At 53.1% G+C, this 23,713-nt stretch overlaps 1 protein-coding gene across 1 annotated transcript in view; it reads right to left on the reverse strand.

The window, feature by feature from the left end:
* Window positions 1–23,713, reverse strand: part of LOC120381727 (zinc finger protein 850-like) — a gene marked incomplete at its 5' end in the record, with an annotated part of 427,702 nt that overhangs the window by 159,086 nt on the left and 244,903 nt on the right. Inside the window, 3 exons of the mRNA XM_039499844.1 lie at window positions 3,441–3,447; window positions 10,394–10,492; window positions 12,971–12,977. Of these exons, the coding sequence (XP_039355778.1) occupies window positions 3,441–3,447; window positions 10,394–10,492; window positions 12,971–12,977 (113 nt within the window). The remainder of the gene's footprint in view (window positions 1–3,440; window positions 3,448–10,393; window positions 10,493–12,970; window positions 12,978–23,713) is intronic.

Genomic DNA, 23,713 nt, shown 5'->3' on the forward strand with positions numbered 1-23,713 from the left:
TTGCTGCCTAGAACGAACGCTCCTTGAGTGGGGTGATCCCCAGGGAGTAGCTCAAACCTCCAAAGTGCCTGGCCAGGGGCAGGACATTGGCACAGCAAGGGAGGGGTGTGGCAGTGACATCACAAAGGCCTTTTGCAGGACCTCAGACTATTGGTCCAAGGTGGTGGGGAGGTGGTGACCTCACAGAGAGATGCTGACATCAGCCAGGCAGGACAGGGGCGAGGGGCCAGGGAAACCTCAGAGACCCCTGTGGCTTTGCTGCAGCAAGTCTCCTTCTCCAGGTCTCTCTCTGAGGACTGAGGGAGTATTCGGGCTCACGGACGTGAGCGCCAGGAGGACCCTCTTTCGAGTTTTCTCCTTCCCTTTCAGTGATTTTACTAGAAAACAGCCGTCCCTGTTTAGAAGGTAAGAGCCTCCTCGAGGTTTGAAACCTGTTCAGTCTGATCCATGTGGTGACAGTTGAATTCTAGGCATGGAAAACACGAGCTTAAGGAGGCAGAATTTTATTCTGAATTTTATTTGATCCCCACCAGTGACCTGGGCCATCCTTTGGGCTCTCTGGTGAGAACCCTCAGCCTCCAGTCTTCAGTCTCTACCCCTGATTGGCTGAGCAGGGGGTTATTGACAGGGAGGAGACTCAGGTCCTTGTTCTCTTTCAAGACCAAGGAAATAAGTCAGAACCAGTTCTATGTTTGACGAATTTTGCTGCTTCTCTGCATTAATGGTCTCTGAGCAGTTCATGATTCTCTCTAACATTGCAGTTCTCCTCAAATACTTGCTGAATAATTCCTGTGCACTGTTGTTGGTCTGGAGCTCATCTGAGAGCACTTTACTCAGGTCATTCCATGTCTGAAATTCAAGATCCGATGGTTAGTTTGAAAATCAGGGCTCTTGGGTCCTATTCCTAACTCTGCCACTGACTGGCTGTGTGACCTCAGACAAGTCAATTCTCCTTTCTCAGCCTTAGCTTCTCCCTCTTTCAAGTAGGTATAATAATGATCTGCTCCTACCTACCTCACGGTGGGTGGAGGCAGGGCCGGCTCTAGGTTTTTTGCTGTCCCAAGCAAAAGAAATTTTGGCTGCACCCACCCAAGCCCTGGGCTCCCCACTGCACCTCCCTGCCACCCCAGCCCTGGGCTCTGCCCCCTCCACCCACACCCCCTGCCATCCCAGCCTTGGGCTCTCCACTCCCAACCTGCACCCCCTGCCAACCCAGCCCTGGGCTCTCCCCCCCACATGCCCTATGCTGCCCCAGCTCTTGGCTCCGCCCTTTCCCCCCCACTGCTCCCCACCGACACCCCACCACCACCCCAGCCCTGGGCTCTGCCCCTCCACCTGCACCCCTGCCAACCCAGGAGGTGTGTGGGGAAATTCAGATCTTTCCACCTTATTCCAAATTCCTACTAAGGCGCCACTTTGGGGAATGTGCTCAGTGGGGAGCGGCAGCCCCTGTTCCCCCCTAGCTACACTCCTGCTTGTGGGGGCCCCTGCAAGACCCAGGGCCTGGGGCAAATTGCCCCCCTTGCCCCCACCTCTGGACGGCCCTGCTAGCAGCTCCTCTGGGAGCACAGGGGAGGAATGACTCCCCCTTCTCTAGCTTCTCCCCGTGGGGCTCTGGGGAGCAGGGAGGGTTGTGTGATAAATTCCATCCAACTCCCCCTTTGATCCAAGCCGAGGGGCGTCTCAGCCTCCACGATCCCCTTGGCAGGGCCAAACAAGGGATGTTTTCCACTGCCCAGGAGACCCCAGCCAGGGACTCAAGGCCACCCCAGACTTTCCCTTTCTCCCTTCTGGGAAATCAAGTTCAAGTTTACAAGGAGCTAAAGAAGCCTCAACCCTGCATCTGAATTAATGTCAGTTTCTCACTGCCTGTCAGAAACAAATGTCATTTCAATCCCAGGTGAGTCCACTTCAGTCATTCCTCAGCCCGATTCCTTCACCCTCCTGCCTTAGCTTAGGGCATTGCGCCACCCTGTGGGCATTTCATGTCCCTCCTCAGTTTCACACAGAGACACAATTTCCTTTGCATGGATCCATGAACAGCAAAACCTCCCTGTGTCTCTTGTCTGAGCCAGGGCATTCGATTCCATTGAAACCTTCTCTCCTGCAATGGTAACGGTCAAACAGAGGGGATGTGGCCACCTTCAGCCCTGGCAGTGAGATATTCACTCTCCTCTTTCTTCATGATGATGTTGTTATTCCATAAAACATGAACCATGGAATAAAAAGCTGAGTTGGAAAAGAGAAGACTAAGGTTGGAAAAGAGAAAAATAAGGGGGGTTATGATAGAGGTATATAAAATCATGAGTGATGTTGAGAAAGTGGATAAGGAAAAGTTATTTACTTATTCCCATAATACAAGAACTAGGGGTCACCAAATGAAATTAATAGGCAGCAGGTTTAAAACAAATAAAAGGAAGTTCTTCTTCACGCAGCGCACAGTCAACTTGTGGAACTCCTTGCCTGAGGAGGTTGTGAAGGCTAAGACTATAACAATGTTTAAAAGGGGACTGGATAAATTCATGGTGGCTAAGTCCATAAATGGCTATTAGCCAGGATGGGTAAGAATGGTGTCCCTAGCCTCTGTTCGTCAGAGGATGGAGATGGATGGCAGGAGAGATCACTTGATCGTTGCCCGTTAGGTTCACTCCCTCTGGGGCACCTGGCATTGGCCACTGTCGGTAGACAGATACTGGGCTCGATGGACCTTTGGTCTGACCCAGTACGGCCTTTCTTATGTTCTTATGTTCTTATGAGTTTACTCCAGGGTGAGGAAAGAAAGGAGCCACCAACTCCCCAAAAAATCTCAGTGCCCCAGAGAAAAGCTGCCCCTGTTATTAGAACTAATGATGTCCTGGAGATATGTTGGGAAAAGGGACTGTCTGAATTGCCAAGGCAGGAAACGAACAATCTATAGCAACATCATTAACCACAGACACACTCTAGCCATGCTCCAGCCAGTGGGGAAATGAGCAGGAATTCATAACGTCAACTATAAAAATGATACACATCTAGAAATAGCATAATTATAATGAGCCAATCAGAACCTCTCCATAGACCCCTTACGCTACAATCTTTCTACAGTATTGGCTACAAATAGAACAGCGGTCGCAACGGTGATCTATACGGTTACAGATTATGTCAATAACGTCACAGGAGGTGACACGGCATCAGTGAGACTGATACTGGAATAGCCTCCAGTTTTGGTGTCCTCCTTTGAAAAAGATGTGAAATTGGAGCTGGGGCAGCAAAGAGCCACCAAATGTTCTGAGGGCTGGAGAAAACTGCCTTCTAGTGAGCTATTGAAAGAGCTCAACCTGTTTAGCTGATCAAAAGAAGATTGAAAGGTGACTTCATTAAAGTGTTGAAGTGCCTTAATGGAGAGAAAAGATTGGGTATTAAAGGGCTCTTGAATCGAGCAGAGAAAGGCCTATCAACACCCAATGGCTGGAAGGTGAAAAGAGACAAATTCATATTACAACTAAGACACAAATATTCAACAGCGAGGATGATTCACCACAGGAACAAGCTACCAAGGAAAATGGTGGATTCTCCATCTCCTGATGTCATTTCATGAAGACTAGATGCCTTTCTGGAATGTGTTTGTCCCAAAAGTAGCTCTTGTGTCATACAGGAAGCCTGTGATATGCAGGGGGTCAGATTAGATGCTCTAATGGTCTCTTCTGGCCATAAAGTCAACTAATTTCTGAAAAACTGAGTGTTTTGGGAGCAGCGTCTGATGTTTCCCTGTCTAGCCGGCTTGCTGCCTAGAACGAACGCTCCTTGAGTGGGGTGATCCACAGGGAGTAGCTCAAACCTGCAAAGTGCCTGGCCAGGGGCAGGACATTGGCACAGCAAGGGAGGGGTGTGGCATTGACATCACAAAGGCCTTTTGCAGGACCTCAGACTATTGGTCCAAGGTGGTGGGGAGGTGGTGACCTCACTGAGAGATGCTGACATCAGCCAGGCAGGATGGGGCGAGGGGCCAGGGAAACCTCAGAGACCCCTGTGGCTTTGCTGCAGCAAGTCTCCTTCTCCAGGTCTCTCTTTGAGGACTGGGAGAGTGTTCGGGTTCACGGACGTGAGCGCCAGGAGGAACCTCTTCCGAGTTTTCTCCTTCCCTTTTAGTGATTTTACTAGAAAACAGCCGTCCCTGTTTAGAAGGTAAGAGCCTCCTCGAGGTCTGAAACCTGTTCAGTCTGATCCATCTGGTGACAGGTCACTTCCCTTCTCTATACCTCAGGCTCCTCCCCATCTGTCCAATGGGAACAGGGACAGTTCTCGAACTCTGGGCAGTCCTGAGCCTGAGTGAGAGAAGGGGCGATAAAGCCATGTGTGAAGGAGAAAGGAGAGTTTCACGGTGTTTAGCACCAAGGAATTCTAAAGTTTGCTAAAATGTCTAGTCTGCGGAAACAAGAAATGGTTGGGGCCAAACTTTTTAACCACTGCCTTTCTTAAAGCCGATTCAGGGATGTTTAGGTACCTGGGGTTCTTTGCCAGCAGGAGAGAAGAGGTTCCTGCCTCCATTTTTGTGGCCTTAACAAACCAGGTGTTGTGTCCCAGTTCTCGTCTGAGATCCCTGAAAAAGAACATCTTCCCATCCATGAACAAGACAGGACCTATATTTCAAAGGGGAACAAAGAGACCCCTGGGCCTTACAGACTAGCTAGCCTCACTTCCATAGCTGGAGAGGTAGTGGAATATATTCTTAAACACTCAGTTTGTCAGCAGCACCTACAGCATAATTTGGTTCTTAGCACGAGGGATCATGGATTTGTCAAGAACAAATCATTCCAAACCCAGCCTCTTTCCTTCTTTGGCAGGGTTCCAGGCCTAGTGGAGGTGGGTAAACAGTATGAATGATGATTTGGAAAATGGAGTGGAGAGTATCGTTCTAAAATGTGCAACTGACACCAAGCACTTTGGAGCACAGGACTGGAATTCAAAACACCCTTAACAATTTGGAGACTTGGTCTTCTTGAGTCAAACCCCATGGCTGGGCCCCTCTCTCTAGACTGGGCTGAAGTGAAACCCCAGAGCCAGACACTTCTCCTCTTGGGCAGTGTGCTCCGACCTTGAATGGTCAGATGCTGCTTAGCGCTGTCAGAGCAGCTTTGGCTGGGGGATTCTCCCAGCACTTTCCAATAGTGGGAAGGTACGAAATCCCCATTTGCCTGCTGGGGACAGAGCCCTAGAGGGGGGAGCAACTTGCCCAGAGTCCCCCAGGAAAAGGAAAACAACCAGCAGTGGAACCAATAGGAAACCCAGCAATGGAACCCAGGAATCCTGGGGGTGTGCTAGGGTGACCAGATGTCCCAATTTTATTGGGACAGTCCCAGTTTTGGGGTCTTTTTCTTATCTAGGATCCTATTACCCCCCACTCCCTGTCCCGATTTTTCACACTTGCTGTCTGGTCACCCTCGGGTGTGCCCATGTGTGGGTCCCAGCTGCTCCCTGCCCCCCTCATTGAAGCAGGTGTGCAGGGTTCCTGCCCTGGGAACTGCCGGGCACCAGTGGCCATGGGGCTGGCTGGAGGCAGGGCAGAGGCTGATTGGAGGTAGGGTCTGGCTGCAGGCTGGGCAAGGGGTGCGGGGCTGACTGGAGACAGGGGTGTGTGGGGCTGGCTGGAGGCAGGGCAAGGGGCTGATTGGAGGTAGGGTCTGGCTGCAGGCAGGGCAAGGGGTGCAGGGCTGGCTGGAGACAGGGGTGTGTGGGGCAGTCTGGCTGGCTTCAGGCAGGGGTGTGTGGCAGGAGTTGGCTGGAGACAGGGCAGGGTGTCCCCGGCTGGGGGGGGGTGGGGGCTGGCGGGCTTTGGGCGGGGCCCCAGGGGGTGCGGCAGGAGTTAGCTGGAGACAGGGCAGGGGGTGTGGCAGGGGCTGGCTGTGGGCAGGGGGTGTGGGGCTGACTGCAGGCAGGGCAGGGGGTGTGGGGCTGGCTGCATGCAGGGCAGGGGGTGTGGAGCTGGCTGCAGGCAGGGCAGGGGGTGTGGGGCTGGCTGCAGGCAGGGCAGGGAGGACGCAGCTGGTGGGGGCAGGGCAGAGGGTGCGGGGCTGGCTGCAGACAGGGGCTGCCTGCAGGCAGGGCATGGGGTGCAGGGCTCACTGAAAATGTCCTGAGCGGTATTTTAAGGTGAAGATAACACCATGGTTACCAGTTGACTGGCACATCCTGGGTTAAAGAAAGGAAGGGACCTGGAGTTAATAGTCTGAAGTATTTGTGTTACCAACCCTGTCACTGTCTGACCCCCCTTCAGTGTGGAGCAGGTGTGTGCGTTGCTGTGTGGAACGCACAGACTCCTGCAGAGCAGGGGCAGCTGTTTCCTTGGCAGAGAGCCTGGCCCTTAGGAGACTTTCTTGACTTGCTGTTTTGAAGCAATTCAGTAAAATAACGGTGGAGCTACAATGTCCGGTCCAAAATTTCAGCCCCCCTGGTGCAAAAACGCTATTTTAGGATGTAAACAGGAGGCTTCCAGCACTAGGACACCTGACCAGAGAGCTCAGTGGGGGCGTAACAGCTGCTGACTCTGAGGGTCCTGGGCTAAATCCACTTGCAGGTGGAGGCGTTTCGATTTATTTGATCGATAATGAGGAAGGTGAAGATTTAATCGCAGGCATTTTTAATAAATGTCATGGACAGATCACGGGCAAAACCCAAAAGCTCATTGCCCGTGACCCGGTCATGACTTATACCATAAATACCCCTCACTGAATCTTGGGGAGGGAGGCCCAGGGGGTCCGTGGCACCAGCTGTGGGCGCAGGGAGTCCAGGGGGCCCATGGCACCATGTGCTGAGGGAGAAGCCCCGGGGACCCACGGCCACTCCAGAGGCTGCCAGGTGAGGGGAGCCCCAGAGGCCAGCCCTGCTCCGGCCACCTTGGGACAGGTGCCAGGAGCCACTGAGCTGTGGCTGCTCCTGCCACCCTTGGAACCACTGCTCAGGCTGCCCCCAGGCCAGCTGCTGGGGCAGCCATGGAGTCAGCTGCAGTGGCCACTGCAGAAGCCACAGAATCTATGACTTTTGCAGCCTCCGTGACACAGAGGGATCCCTAATAAAGAGACAAACCCCTCCCTGCTGTGACTGCAGTTCCTGGAAGGAAAGAGAAGAACAGAAAGTGAAGAGAGAAGGAAAGAGAGAGATTCCCTGTCACCTCTCTCCCCTGCTCCCTCCCCCTTGTATTCTGTAACCCCACCTCACTGGGTTCCCTGTGCTGGTGCCATGGGGGTGACACTAGAGTTCTGGGGATTTGGGGGGAGGGGAACGGGGCTATTCACTTCTCAGCATTTCACACAAATTTGTCTTTGGGCTGAAGTTTCTCCTGTGGGGCCTCTCAGTCAGAGCTGTACCCCACCCCCTTCAGTGGGGGTGTGTGTGTAAATTGCAGAGTAGGCAGAGAAGTCGCCATAAAGGGACATATTGATCCGGTGACTGGTTCTGACGGGGTCACACGTCCTCTCACAGAGGCTCATGTGCAGAACATGGGAGCTCTGGCTTGTCCTAAATGCTGTAGACTGTGAGTTCCTGGAAAGGGCAGGGGAGAGGGAGCAAGAGGAGAAAGGCAGAGACATTGGAGATGAGGAATTGGGGGGAGAAGAAGGAGAGAACAGAGAGACAATAAATGATTGAAGCAGAACAGGTGTCCCAACTCCATCAGGCTCATCACAGGTGTTCAGAGAGACAGGTAGTTGCAGGTTTTCCAGTGTCAAGTCTGAACTTTGATTCTAACAATGTGCGTTGAAATATCAAGGGGATCTCCACATACCTGATCTCTTCCCCCCTCCCCTTTTTTGTATTAATTTTTATTTTGACGTGTTTGGCTTAACCGTGATCTTCCCTATCCCCACCTGTATTGCAACTGGGGGTTATGTTTATTTTTCCTCCCTTTTGTTCATGTCATTATAATTGTAACAGCAAAGGAATCTGCAGGAACAAAAATTGACTCAAAACTTCATTTCCCCATCATGCCGGAACATCCTACAAACAGCTCACGCAGCTGGAATCGTAACACACAAGGCCAGGGGATGGGAGATGCAGGTTTCCAAGTGTTCTGTCTTTCTCAGATGACACATTCCAGCCCCTTGTGTGCCTCCATCCTGTATGACCTGCTGGACTTTGACACATTTATTGTCTCATTCTATAGATAATGTGATTGTAACACAATGTGACTGAAATTAAACCACTTCCAGATGAGGAAACAACAGAAGAGAAAAACCATTATTGCATTGGCTTGGAATCAAACCCAGATCAACTCTGTGGAAGACACCTAAGCACACCACTATACCACCAATGGATCTGGCAAGAATAGCTTTCCTGCAGGCTGTGTGTGCTGGCAGAGGGAGTGACACATGACCATGGAAGTAGTGAGTAGGGTGGATGGGCTGGAAGCTGCCTGACAGCTGGGAGCAGAGTTACCATCCCAGAGTGACTGAAAGGGGGCAATGGTGAAAACAGATCTCACTGGGAGCTGGCCGCACACCCTCCCCACCCCCAGGAGAGGGGAACTGAAGCTCAACTTCAATCACAGAAAACTCTTCCCTGAGAAGGAAGGGGACAGCTTGTTTTAAAGACCAGGTTTGTGTTTGTTCCTGCTACATACGGAGGGGCTGGGTAGTGCTGATTCCAGCCCCCAGACTCTGGGAGGACAAGGAACAAATTCAGGCTGCCAGTGACCTGCAGGAGGGAGATGATCTTTTGACAGTGACGGACGCCTCGTCCTAAAGGCCTTTGTCTGCCCCCTTCCAGTGACTGTTTGGTACAGGAATGCAGCCCCCACTCCTGGGTCTCTCCTGGGGAAATAATGTTTCTGTGCAAAACACCAAAGCTTTTAACAGAAAGGAAGAAATGGAAATGGCCACATGATGGGACTAGGACATAAGGAATGAAACACAAGATGCTTCTCCCATGTGCATTGACTTTTAACCTTGTTTGTGGTGGTGTTGTATCCATGTTGGTCCCAGGGGTCCTCTGGGGCGCTGGGCATTGGCCACTTTCGGGAGAGTGGGCTAGATGAACTGGTCTGACTCAGTGTGGCTGTTCTTATGTTCTAACTGCTGGTTATGGAGGAGACGACCTTCCAGGCTACACAGAACTGAAGAAGGGTGCTGGGTTAGCTCCACAGCTTGTCTCTTTCACCAACAGAGGTTGGTCCTCTGCAAGCTCTTACCCTCACCCGCCTTGTCTCTCTTGGACTCTGAAAAGTGTTTTCTCTCCACTCCCCTTGGAGAGACGTTAAGTTTCCCTTTGGGCAACTATCAGGCTGAAGCAATTGTATTGACTGTGACACTAGAATTGAAGATTTAATATTATAAATAAATGAGTCTAAACCTCAGGTTCTGGTTTTCACATTGGTTTTTCTAACTCAGTTCCCAATTCTCTTCTAGAAAGGCCTCCAGGCTGCCTGCCCAGCCCAGCAAAAGTGGCAAGGAGAAAGCCCACACTGCTGCTCTTTCAGGTACTTGAAGGCTGCTATCAAACCCCCCTCACTCAGTCAGTCCCCAGTCTGTGGCAGTGCATAGGATTCTTCTGTCCTAAGTGCAGGACTCTGCACTTCTCCTTGTTGAACCTCCTCAGATTTCTTTTGGCCCAATCCTCCAATTTGTCTAGGTCACTCTGGACCCAAACCCTGTCCTCCAGCGCTTGGATTCTTTACATGCTTTCACAGAGCAAAGAGCACATGTTCCATAGGGCAGAGTTTTGTGCTATCGGGAGCTTTCCCTGTGTGAATTTGACAGGTGGATCAACATAGAGACACATTGTGACCCTTCTCAGGGTGCTGAGGACTGTGAGTCTCCTTGTTGCCACCTGCCACAAGGAAGAGGGAGTTTTGCATTTGGCAGCTGGATGTTAGTGACCAAAGTCACCAGCCTGCTGGAACTCAAGGACCCTCCTCTGAGCTACAACAGCGACCTTAACTCTTGAGTTCCTTCAATGTGTCCCCCTCTGGGGTCCAGCCCGGATCACCAGATACCCGGTGAAATACCAGATCCTCTCTTCCCCAAGTATCCCAGGTTACTAGTTTTACTGTGGACCATTGCTACTGTATCTCACACAGCACCTGAGTACAGTTATCGAACAAGCAAAAAATTTATTTAACAACGGATAGAGATTTAAACAAACAAACGTGAGTGATGGAAACCAACTGTTACCAACTAAACAAAGGCAGAAAATGATAGAAGAGAAAGGCCAGCACAAAAAACAGAGAGAGGAACAATAAGATACTAAAAGGACAATGGTTGGAACTCTCCATTTCTCTCAGTCTTTGGATTGATGGGTACTAGAGCTGTAGCAACAGTTGAGGAACCAGGGTAAATTAAATCTAAGGTTTGAGCTGCTAGTGAAGCATTTCCCACACTCACGGCATTCCTAGGGGCTCTCTCCTCCGTGGATTGTTTCATGCCTAATAAGGTGCGAACTGCGATTGAAGGTTTTCCCACACTCAGTGCATTCATAGGGCCTGTCCCCTGTGTGGATTCTCTGATGTACAGAAAGGGCTGAGCTGTGAGAGAAGTTTTTCCACACTCGCTGCATGCATTTTTTCTCTTTCGCCTGAGGATATCCTGCTGTGTTGTGGTTTCCGTGAGGATCTTCTGAGTTCCCCAAGAAGAAATAAATTTATCCACTTTCTTCCCTGGCTGGTTTCCTTGATCTGTTTTTGGTCTGTGCTGAATGTCCCAGGATTTTCCCTGCTCATGACTCCTGGACACATTCCTTTTCCATCTTTGAGATAATGCTCTGTTTTTACCCACTGGCTCATTTCCAGGCTGAGAATTCCGCTCCTCTTTCTCACATGCCATTGCATCACCTGCTGTGACAGAGACAGAAACCTCAAACAGGGATGGAAAGGGGAAGACCAAACAAAAACAAGTGCTGAAGACAGGTCAAATAAAAATCAGGAGCTGAACTCCCCCAAACTCTTCCCCCAAATAGGAGAGAGGAGGGGGATGAATTCAGCCTTCACATCCCATCCAAATACGCAGGGGGAAGGGAGGAAGCTACTGCCTGGTGTCTGCTGGGATCTATAGGAAGCCATGAGCTATAGTTACCCTGAGGATACGACCCCTGCTAGGGACAATAATGAACTGAGAGACCTCCCCAAGGGCTTTGTTGGGCATTCCAGATGTTTCCTTCAGGCACTTACAGATTCTGAGGTGGTTTAATGTTTCCTCACCTGTGCTAGGAGATCTCAGGATCTCTCTTTCCTTTGAACCCTGGAGGTCTGGGACCCACGGCTCTTCCCCTTGTTCCAGCTGGGAGATCACATCACGCTGGAAAACTAGAAACCCTGCTCAGATGAAAGAAAACAAAGGAGTTCAGTTGATTTCATAAGACTTGGTCATAAAAAAAAAACATTCTATTCATTTAACTTCAGTCCTTAGTGTGACCTGGTGGGCCAGGGGCAGTTCTCACTGAAAATGCCAAGATCAGGGCAGGCTGAAAAAGGGAGACCAGATGCTCCCAGAACTGCTGGTTAACACTGAAGTTAAACTCACCGACCAGTCACCAACTGTGCTTCTGATCCCCCCACCCCAGGGGTTATCGAGAAGCTGAAAAGAGAAATCACACGGCCCCCTTTATTCCATCCCAGTTCTCTGACTCCTAATCAGCAGCGAGGTCCAGTACAGTGAGAGGTTATTTAAAAACTCTGCTCACATAAACAAAGTGTTCCTCTGACCCCAAAGGCTCAGCCACATCACCAGGTCAGTATAGGTTTGGATATTACCCAAAATTCCATCCTTCCAGCCAATCCTTTAGCATCTAAACTAAAGGTTTAAACGAAAGAAAGACAGAAAGAAGTTAAATGGGAAAGCAGTCAGATACATTCCAAAATGGATATATCAGGTTCTTAGCAGTATTGGTGAGTTGCTGGCTTGAAAGTCTGCCTGGAACACATCCATAGCTTGGATCGGTAATTTAGTCCTTTGTTCCAGGGTTCAGTTTGTAGAGAAGTTGCTCCAGAGGCAGGAAGGGGGATTGAAGACAAAATGGAGATGATGCAGCTGCCCTTTACATTCCTTTTGCCATGTGGCCTGTACTTCCTGTGTCCCAAACACAAGCTTCACAGCACATGGCATGGAAAACCTTGAAGTTCTCATTACACAGGCATACCCCGGCATGTCTTGCTGACTCAATAGGTGTATCCCCTTGATCCTTTCCATGGGCTCATTGTACAGATGATGACCCTGAATGAGCCAAACAGGCTAGGCAGTGTTGATGCCAATATGTCTGGGGATGTCACCCAGAAACACTGCACAAGTCTGGAAATACAGATATACCCTACATATCTATAACTCAAAATACAAAGGTGATACAAACATTGAAACAAAATTATCATACTTGGCAAATCATAACATTTTCACTGATACCTTACATGGCATATCTAGCACGATTCATGGCAATTTTATCAGATTATATTATTATTTTATTATTAATATCAAAGTGTCACACCTGGTAAACCAGTGAATTCCCAGGACCAGTTCCCCAGGTCCTTGAAGATGCCAAACACTGTGCTTATGAGGGATTGAAATACCCACATATCTGCTGGGAACACACCCACAGACACTGTGTAAGTCTATACCCATGTGTTCACTCTTCTAGAAAATTATGATCAATTTTGTACGCAGTATGGCTTGTGAGGTATCATTTAAAAACGCATAATCTACTGAATATTATCCTCCTGTTAAAATGTGTAGTAACACTGTATGTAAAGTTATGAGATTTTACAGTATGATATTACTGAAAATGTTACAATTCTGGGGAACACCCACAGACCAGTTCCTCAGAGACAGCAAGGCAAACAGCTGGTCAAACAGCCATTCTCCTGTAGGGGGAAGGTGTGAAGAAGACATTTACATTCCATCACAGGGACCTCTTGAAGCTGTTGTGGAAAACGACCACATGATTGATTTTGAATCAGCTCAGCCTGAGGCTCTTCTCTTAGTTAAAAGTGTGCAGGGGGAGACAGCTATTGGAATACTGTCCTCCTGAGTTAAAAATCACACAAGCGTTTTAAAGCTTAAAATCACAAACAATGACACATACGTTGCACGTTAATTTCCTTATTTGGAATATATTGCAAAATATGATGCAAGCAATGTTGGAAATAATTAAGAAAGGGATAGATATGACAGAATATATCATATATCATATTTGTAAAACAGCAAATAAATCCATGATAGACCCACATTTTGAATACTGCATGCAGATGTTGTCGCCCCATCTCAAAAAAGATATATTGGAATTGGAAAGGGAAACAAAAAGGGAAACAAAAAGGGAGGTATGGAACATTTATGCCAGACCTAACCCCCAGTTTCACTTGAGCAAACAGGAGATATTTGACACTGTGCGATACGGCTCCTGTGCTCTGTTCCCAAAGTGTTCTGCAGCAGGGGAGGCTCTCTGGTAGTGTGTGTGTGTCACTGGCATATTGGGGTGATGCTGAAACAGGACAGAGTAGAGGTGGCATTGGAGGGCTGGCGTGAACCTTAACTCTTCATTTCCCCTTCCAAGAACCGAGGAGACAGGAATCCTTACCCAGCAAGGTCACAGTCTCATAGTTCTCCTGCATGACATCCCAGTAGAGGGCTCTCTGAGCGGGGTCCAGCAGAGCCCACTCTTCCCTGGTGAAATGCACAGCCACCTCCTCGAAGGTCACCGGCCCCTGAAAGAGCAAGAGTCCAACACTCAGGACCTGCTGCTCCACTCACAGCCCCACTATTTGTGGCAGAGAGGAGTGAATCAAATGGAAGCTCTGGGTGGATCCCACTCAACAGAGTCCCACCCCCACCCCGCTCAGAGTATCCAGCAAATACCAGGGTGAGGGGACGAAGAGAGAGCCCCTTGTCTCTCCCAGCAGATCCATCACACACCTACTAGCCACCGACTGATACAGGAGATGGAGCCCCCAGCAGGGTCCAGGGAGAGCTCCCTGGTAGGAAGCCCAATAACCTCCCCATTGTGAGGAGCGGGATATGAAGGGAGAGGCAGCTCCAATAAGCCTGACTCATGGGTGCCCCCTTCATATCTCACAGCAGCCGCTGGTTAGTGAGCTCAGACTGGTTAGTGAGCTCAGGCTGAGTTTTACCAGCTCCATGTAGGTGGGCTATTTTCTTTCTTCACAAATTAGGGCATTTCCACCTCCCAACCTCCTGGGTCTGTTCCTAGAATCTAGGGCACTTATTAAATAACTCCCAGCAGGTTTGCCACACCCTGGCCTCCTCCTTTCCCCACGCTGTGAATTTCCTGCCCCGCTCCAACCTCCAAACCAGACTGTGCAAACCTTCCCATCTCCGGTGTATTTGCTCTCCCTCTCCTCCAGCAGGAACCCACCAGCAACCCCCCGATAATCCCTACCTGAGTTGGCTCCACTGCAGCCATTTCTCTTCCCTGTCCCACGGCAGGCTGGGATGAGCTGGAGCAAAACAAGGACGTCATTCTGCAGCCTGTCTGGGGGAGAAGGGCAGTTGTGGGCATTTCAGAACTGGTTTTAGTTAATTTCACATCAGAATTCCCCCAGGCCCCTTCCCTGCACACAGATTTCCTAGATTCTGCCATGCAGGAAATGCTCAATCTGTTTATTACAATGTAGACCTGGCCCCTCCTGCCAGGCTAAGCCCAGACACATTTTTAACCTCCCTTCTCCCTCCCCTCACCCCCTAACAAAGTCTGTGAACACAAGGCTAGAAAAGAGCAGAACCAAAGGAGTCACTGTGGGGGATTCCCTCAGACACTGACCCCACGGCAGCCACACCCCAGCAGGGGGAATATGGAGTCAGGAACTGGCTTTTCCTCTGTCTGATCCTTGTTTTGTTCACTGGAAAGTGGTTCTGCCCAGGGATGCAGCAATACATGTGTCTGGGTGGAAATCTCTCCCCCCTCATTTCTCCCACTGCCCCTTTCAGTCTCTCCTTCCCCTGTCCTCTCTCCCTGCCCCTCTGGCTGGGAAAGTCCCATTCCTGGGGGCTTTGCTCTCCCAGGGCTGGATTTTCTCCTGGCAATTGCTAATGGGAGGAGAAATAGGGAGGGGCTGTTTGTGCAGAGTCACTTTCTTGCCAGACCCGAAGACTTTCCCTGAGGTCTTTCAGTTACCTGGAGACTCTGGCTCAGAATTTAGTATTAACAGGGCCCGGGGCTGCCCTAGGGGGTTAGGACCAGCTGGAGAAAGTCATCCCCTGGGCCGGGCAGAGAAGCAGCTTTAATTAAGGTCACTTCCCAGCACAGAACCCCGCTGGGGGAGCAGCAGCTGCTAAGCCTGGTCTCCCAGATCACAATGGAGGCTGCAGCATCTGACCCAGGAAGCTGAACCCCAATATCCTGAGCAGAGATGGACAGAGCGTTTGAGCAGCTTCCCTCCTTTAGCTCTCTGGGGAGAGCAGCTAATGAGAGCCCCTCCTCACAGGGAGAATTGCTGATCTCATTCGCCCCACTGTCCATCTGGAGTCACTCCTTGTCTTTCCATACAGTGACTCTGGATTAACAATGGTCTCAATAAACCAGAGTTCAGAAAGAATGAGTCCAGAATGCTGTGGAAGAGAACATTGTGCGGCAGCGCTGACCCCCTTCCCACCTCCCTCACCCCCTAGATCCAGGACAAGGACTGGACAATCTAGGACAATGGAACTGGATGTTCCTGCAGTTTTCAAGAGGGGAAGAGCAAAAATCTGTGATTTCACCTCACAGTGTCTGATAAGTGGCTAGAAAGTTATCACAGTGACTGGGCCTGGCCGGGAATGTCGGGCAGTGCTTGGAGCCAGGATTCTGGCATAAGCTAATCAGGAGAAGAAGCGAGGTCAGGAGCAGCCCGCAGAGCCCCAGCCCCTCCTCCCCAGATATTCCCTGGGACCCAGCCGCCAGAGTCCCTGGCCAGGGACCTCAGATACCCCTCAGAGCCCCACCGGCCAGAGAACCCCCACCAGATCTTCATTGACAGGTTGGGACTCCCAAAGGGTTCCCCCCACCAAGAGACCCCAACAGCCAGAGACCCCCAAAGGGACCCCACTGGGAACTCTGTCCTCACTGCCTGCCTAGGATCCCACCCTCCCCGCCCTCCAGCAGGATCTGCCCTGCCCTTTGCCTGGCACCCCCTCCTCCCCCCTGCGGGATCCCCTGGTGCTTTACAGGGGCACCCCCTGGCCTAGCGCCGGGGATTCTCCCACACACACTCTGTGCATTGGGCACGGCAGCGATCCCAGGAGTCTGCGGGGAAGCCCAGACAGATCCCCTGGCACAGCACCAGGCTCCTCTAACCCCTGTCCCGCCTCCCAAGAGGCGCCCACCCGGCTGGTCTGCAGCCACCAGGCCCCCAGCGATACCCACCTCCAGGACCCACAGCCTCAGGGCTGGGCACATCACAACCACCCCCTGAAACCCCAAATCTCCAGAACCCACCAACCTCACTAGGGTACCCCCTGCCCAGCCCCCCAGAGGCCGCCCCCCCCACAATCCCCCGTCAGCTGCTATCTCCCCACACAGCCCCACCCCCACCCCACAACACTGTTACCTCACAGTGCCTGAGAAGTGGATAGAAAGTGACCACCGCCCCCTGCTGGCCAGTCACACAGGCAGAGGGAGCCCTGGGGGATGTCTCTTGAACAGGAGTATGGAAGGCCTGGAGGGACAAAATAGGTAAGAAATTTCCATGGCCTGTCACTAGCAAATAATGGCCACCCTGGATCCACCCCAGAGGTGGCTGCATCTTAGCACAGGGGGAATCAACCCCTCACAGAGGCCATTTGTCATGGGGTTTGGGATACTTCTGGACCCACATTGCATTCAGAGTGACCTCCTCATCCCGTGCCAGCTGGAGAAAGAAAAGGGTCCAGCCAACTCTCCCGTTACCAGCTGGGAACCACTGATCCCCGAACAGGGGAGGCCTCTGGCTTTGATGGGTATTAAAGATGTGGCTGGTCTCTTTCTTCGGCAAACATTTTAACAGAGGTAAAGAGGAACAAATGATTCACAAAGGAGACGGGAAAGATGATCTCTGGGCAATTTCACCCCCTGCAACCTCCAGGATGGAGAAGAACTCAGGGCAACAATTTCCCACCTACACAAGGACAAATCGCTGCAGATAAAACGGGTGGGAAAATGCCCCTCACTAGAGAAGATTTTTAACTGACGCTTGAGACTCATGGGGAGAACGGGGTAAATCGGGGGAGACGGGAGAGCTGATCATTGGAGGGGAAAGGGGCGAATCGCCCCAGATTTTATAGCCCCGTGTGAGACACTGAGCAAGAAAAGGGGCAGAACTAGAGAGAATTTGTATCGGGGGCGAGAGGCAAGTGGCACAAACAGGGACAGGATCCAATTAACCCCCCTCCCCCCTTCACCCGCCCGCCACTTCTCCCGGAATTTCCTGGCTGCACAGAGACAGTTCACCCCCGCGTCCCACTGACCTTCCCCTACAACTCCAGCTTCTCCTCCCTGCCTGACACCCCCATCTCCCCACACCACAGGGGATCCCCTGCCAGGCCCCAGTCTCTGCCCCAAATCCCACTGGGGCTGAGGCAGCTCTGAGGCTTCTCCCAGGTTCCCGGGGCAGAGTCACTTTCCTGCCCAGCCCAGTGCCCCCGGGGTCTCACTCCCGGGGGCTCCGTGGGAGGCTGGACACCAGGGATGCAGGACGGCAGGAATGGGGTGACAGGCCTCCTGTTCCTCAGTCTCACGGCGGGACCCAGGGGCTCGTCACTCTCGGCTCAGGAGCACTGGGAAGACCCGACCGTGGAGGGGCGTCGCTGGGGACGGCCCCGCGCAGGCGCTGAGCACGTCCTTATATCACTTCTGTGGCGGGAAAAGTGCTGAGGAGATGGAACGCTGAGGCTGGTTTTGGCGGAAAACCAGTTTGGACTGGTTTGAGCCTGTGTCCTGATGGTAAACAAGTCCCCTCTCAGAGATGGAGTCAGGGTCAATAGTTCATATGCTCCAGATTGGATCTTATTTTAAAGCCAGTGATTTACTTCATAAACATCTTATTAACCAACTAATGGAACCTATTGAACAGTTTATACTTCTTACACCTAACAATGCGATAAAAACAACAACACAGACAAACCTTATCGGTAACAGCTAATGTCCTAACTGGGAAATCAGCAGCGGTTTGTAGCGGGGAGCGCACAGTGTGAATGTGTATGACCCGACCCAGCCCCAGCCCCACATAGCAGTGGGGCTGGGCACTCTGTGCATTGGTGTGGTGGCTGAGTGGTTCACCAAGCAGTGACAATCCAAGGAGGTTCCTGAGTCAGTCTCACTCCTGAGGAGATTCTGCACCAAAAAATTCTGTGCACAATATTTTAAAATTCTGCAAATTTTATTTGTCAATAAATAAATGTGGAGGCTCCAGCACTGCAGGGGAGCACAGGCTGCTGGATGCATGGAGGTGGGAGATCACCCTGCAGCCCCACTCTCCTCCAGTGAAACAGACTTGGTGGTGGGGCTGCACCTCTCTGCTGCCTGCTTCAGGAGCCCCAAAAGACTCCCCAGAACTGCTCATGAGGGACACATGTGCCTTCCCTTTGCTTCCCCATCAGAAAGTCAGAAAGCCTGAGCAGCTGGCGGGCGATTTGAAAGGGCCTGGGGCTCCTGCCACCACTACCCGGCAGCACAGCCGGACTAAAGTGGATTCCTGCCCACCCTCGCTCCGCACGGCGCACCACTCCCAGAAGCATCTGGCACATCCCTGCAGCCCCGTGGGTGTGTCTCGCACGCTGCCCGCACCCCAAGTGCCAACTCTGCCATTGGAACTGCAGCAATGGGAGCTGCAGGGGTGGTGCCAGCGGGCAGTGGTGCCAGGAGACCCACGCCCCGGGCCTCCTCCATGTAGGAGTTGCTGCCAGATGGGGTGTGGGTCACTTTCGGGAGCTGCCCAAGATAGGTGCCACACCTAACCCTCTGCCACAGCCCAGATCCACACCCGCCCACACCCAAACTCCTCCCAGAGCCCACCACTGCCCCCAACTCCCTGCCCCAGCCCAGAGCCCACATCCAAACTCCCTTCCAGGGTCCACCCCACCTCCCCTGCACCCCAACCCCTGCCCAGCCCAGAGCCTGCACCTCATGTACCCAAACTCCTCCCACAGCTTGGGGGTGAGGAAGGATGGGCAAGACTTGGACCAGTTCTGGGCATCACCAAAAGTTATATAAACCTGGTGACGCTGAGCTGGAGCCCTAGTCACTGAACATCTCTCCTTACACAGGGGGACTCTGTGGGGCACGGCGCTGCTGGGGGTTTATTCCGTCTTTTAATGGCTGTGGAAGGGGGAACAGGGAGAGAATTTGCCCCTCTGTTCTCTGCAGAACACGTGCAGGCAGCGGGCTTATCTCCAGGGCTGTAACAAGACACAAGCTAGCAGAGGGGAAGGGATTTCCTGCTGGATCTATTCCCAGCGCAGCTCCCAAGCTGTGCCCTGGCGAGCTGTGCCCAGGGGATTTAGACGCTTTAGATGCAGGTGATTGACACGTGCTGGGTCCCACCTCCAGCGCTGAACGGACACGTGCTCGCTGCATTCTCAGCCGGGGGCTCCGGAGTCTGATGGTTCAGCAGCACCAGCCCCGCCCCGTTTTCCTCTGGGAGCCCCGCCTCCGGGCTGAGGCGGGTCCCCGCGTGTCCCACCCCTGCGTGGGGCCCGGGGCGGGGCCAGGCCTGGGAGGAGCCGCCCTTCCTGCCCCCGGCCCCCGCCCCTTTGTGCGGCAGCGGGAGATGGCCGGGGCCGGGAGCGCGGCGCGGGGCTGCTCCAGCCCTGCAGCCCGCGGGCAGCGCGGTGGGTCCGGGGACACGCGTGGGGCGGACACGCTGCCGCCGGGGCAGGCCCGGCTGCCTGGTTCGCCCCTGCCCGGGGTCCAGGCTCCCGCGGCCGGAGCGGGCTGCCCGGGGCTGCGGGGGCGAGTGTCTTGGAGGACCGGGGCGACGGAGCCCGGGAGCGGCTGGGCCAGGAGCTGCAGGAGGGCCAGGCGCGGCTCGGCTCAGAGCTCAGGCCCAGGCTGGGCCCGGGGTCGGATCTGGGGTGTCAGAGCCTGGCGGGGGAGCAGCTCTGGATGGGGCTGTGGGGAGCTGGGAGTGCGCTGGGGTCAGGGCTGTGGGGAGCAGTTGGGGTTGGGGGAGCTGGGAGTTTGGGGGTCAGGGCTGGAGGGTAGCGGCCGGGAATGGGGGCTGGGGGAGCTGGGAGTTTGGGGTGCGCTGGGGAGCAGCTGGGGATGGGGGCTGTGGGGAGCTGGGAGTTTGGGGTGTGCTGGGGTCAGGGCTGGGGATGGGGAGCTGGGAGTGCGCTGGGGGGGTCAGGGCTGGTGCGGGAGCGGCTGGGGATGGGGCTGTGGGGGAGCTGGGAGTGCGCTGGGGGGTCAGGGCTGGGGGGAGCGGCTGGGGATGGGGGCTGCTGGGAGCTGGGAGTGCGCTGGGGATGGGGCTGTGGGGCTGCTGGGAGCTGGGAGTTTGGGGTGCACTGGGGTCTGGGCTGGGGATGTTTGGGGGCTCCGTGTTCAGATCTGGCCCTGCGGGAGCTTTGGGGGCTGGCGCTGGGGAAAGTGGGGGACTGTCTGAAGTTGGCTGCTTGGGATGTGGGTGAGGCCCCGGGGAGCTGGGGGTTGGGCTGCACCCCTGTCCCTGCAGCCTGGGGCCCTGCGTTTCCTCTGGAAAAGCTGCTCCCTGTTTCACCATCTCCTCTCAGTCTGAGTCCCAGGGACCCTGCACAGGCGTCTGCAGGGCAGGACGGCCCTGAAATCTGGCAGCTGGGAGGTTTGCAGCAGTTTCTAACCCTCCTCCTGATTCTTCCAGGAGGCCCCACAAAAGCATCCGGCCCCCCTGGGAAAAGAGAGAGAAGCAGCCAAAGCCGAGGAGGAGCGGCAGAGCGAGGAGCTGCTGGTAGGTGCCCAGAGCCCCCCATCACTTAGGTTTGCCGGGCATAGAATGACCTGGTGAGTGCAGGGCCCACCCTGCCCGCCTCAGCCAGGGACCCATCCCGCTGGAGCCCAGGAGCCTGCAGGGTCAGACACGGGGTAACATGATGTCCTTAGGACGCAGGAGGCTGCTGGGCAGGAGAGGGTCAGTCTGTGTTAGCCCAGAGCCCCTGCCCACGGGCTGTCTGGATGTCACAGTGACCAGGGATCCTTTCTAGCTCCTGGGGGGATGGGGAGGAAGGAGATGAAATGTGGGCTGCAGAGGTGGAGGATTTGGCTCAGTGCACGTTGATGAGGTTTTGGGGAGAAGTGTCCCTCCTGTAGGTGATGTACAGCTCACCCCGGTCCTGATCCCTCCTCCCTTCCCGGGATAAATTAACTTCCCATCCCCCACCGCAAGAGCTCTTGTGTTCTGGTAAATAACTGCCACCCGCCCCAGGTGCATTTATGATTTTCTCCTGTTATGGAGCAGATGAATTTCAATGTTGATAAATGCAAAATAGTGCACATTGGAAAAGATAATATCAAATGCACAGAAAATGATGAGGTCTAAATTAGCTGTTACCGCTCAAGAAAGAGATTTTGGAGTCACTGTGGCTAGTTCTCTGGAAACATCCACTCAATCTGCAGCAGCAGTCAAAAAAGCAAACAGAATATTGGGAATCATTAGGAAAGGGATAGAGTGTAAAACAGAAAATATCCTATTGCCTCTATATAAATCCATGGTATGTCCACATCTTGAATACTGTGTACAGATCTGGTCGCCCCATCTCAAAAAAGATATATTGGAATTGGAAAAGGTTCAGGGAAGGTCAGCAAAAATGATGAAGGATATGGAACAGCTTCCGCATGAGGCGAGATTAATAAGACTGAAGCTATGGCTGCACGCCGCAGCTTTTAGCCACACGGCTGTGCCGCTACAGCCGTTCTGCTGACAGGCGTGCAGTGTAGCTGCTCTTTGTTGGCAGGAGAGAAGTGCCAGTGTAGACAAAGCCTGAGACTGTTCACCTTGGAGAAGAGACGACTAAGGGGGGATATGGTAGAGGTCTATAAAATCATGACTTGTGTGGCGAAAGTAAATAAGAAAGTGTTATTTCCTCCTCATAACACAAGAACTAGGAGTCATCCAGTGAAATGAATAGGCAGCAGGTTTAAAAGAAACAAAGGAAGTATTTCTTCACACAACACACAGTCAACCTGTGGAACCCCTTGCCAGGGCATGTTGTGAAGGCCAAGACACTAACAGGGTTCTAAAAAGAACTAGAGAAGTGCATGGAGGACAGGTCCATCAGTGGCTATTAGCCAGGATGAGTGGGATGGTGTCCCTAGCCTCTGTTTGCCAGAAGCTGGGAATGGATCACTTGATGATTCTCTGTTCTGTTCATTCCCTCTGGGGCACCTGGCATTGGCCTCTGTCAGAAGACAGGATACCGGGCTAGATGGGTCTTTGGTCTGATCCAGTCTGGCCGTTCTTATGTTCTATGTTCCCCCGTTACTGAGCCGCCCTCTCCCTGTTGCAGAAACAGACGGAAGCCGAGAGGCAGAAGATCGTCTGGGAGTGGCAGGAGCTGCGAGGGTTTCTGGAGGAGCAGGAGCAGCGGCTGCTGGCCCGGCTGGAGGAGCTGGAGGGAGCCATTGTCCAGAGAAGGGATGAGGGTGTCTGCAGCCTGTCCTGGCAGATTTCCCTGCTCAGCGGGAGAGGAGGAGAGAAGGGGCAGCAGCCGCTGAGCCAACCCCTGCAGGTCAGGCTGTCATTGCAATGATCATACACAGCATTTCTCTAGGTGCTTCTGAGCCCTAGACCCCAAAGCACTTTACAGAGTGGGGTCAGGGGCATTATCCCTATGGGACAAATGGGGAAAGTGAGGCAGAGGGAGGGGCAGAGCACTGCCCAAGGTCACCCAGTGAGTCTGGCAGCGGTGCCAGGGATGGGCCCTGGGAGTCCTGGATGCTGCAGCCCCAAGACCTTCTCTCCTGGAAATGTCTCTCTGCATTTGCTCTTGGAGGGTGAAATCCCCTCCCCCACCATGCTGAGGTCCCGAGTTAGGCCCAAGGCCCCTGTCACTGCAGGTTAATGGGTTTAGTGGGGCCAGGGGCCTTCTGGGTCTCTCAGCACTGGGGGGAATTTGATTCTCAATGCAGAGAAATATCTTCTGCCTGTAAAGTGCCCGGGGAGAAGATTTCCACAGTAGGACCTGCCCGCAGGGATTGCTGGGTCTGGTAGGGGGGCAGCAGCTCTGGGAATGTAAACCTGAAATTCCCCTACTGCCCGAGGCCTCAGTGGTGACCCCTGCAGAGCAGGAGGCCTCCCCACCCAGGGACACTCCCCCTGACGGCCTCCTCTTTCTCTCCTTTGTAGGGTGCTGGGAGCACTGGGGGCAGGTAAGTCCTGGGCTCCATTTCGCTCCCCCTCATGGGCTGCTAGGTTTGATAACTAAGAACTAAAATTTATTTCCCATACAAAGGGCAGATTCCCCCCTTGTTCTTTGTACGTGGGTGTCCCATGGAGAGCAGTGGGTGTTCTGCTGTGAATGGAGCAGGGCACAGAGTTCTAACCCGATGCCCTGGCCACTGGCCATAACGGACGGTGCAATGTGGCCCTCTCTGCCAAATGAGCTGGACGTCCCAGGGTTACTGCTTCAGCTGAAGGGTTGGGGGGTTTTGGCATTAAAGGGCCCACGTTCATTCCCTGCTGGAGCCCTGGGCTCTGTCTGTGGCCACTGTGAACATATAGGACCTGCCCACTCTTTGGTCTGTGTCTCCTCCCTTTCCACATAATCCCCGTGCTGGTGCCCTTGTTCCTGCAGTAAACCAGCGTAGGGGTGGCTCCCCC

This window comes from Mauremys reevesii, linkage group 14 (assembly GCF_016161935.1).
Source record: "Mauremys reevesii isolate NIE-2019 linkage group 14, ASM1616193v1, whole genome shotgun sequence".
Taxonomy (NCBI): domain Eukaryota; kingdom Metazoa; phylum Chordata; order Testudines; family Geoemydidae; genus Mauremys; species Mauremys reevesii.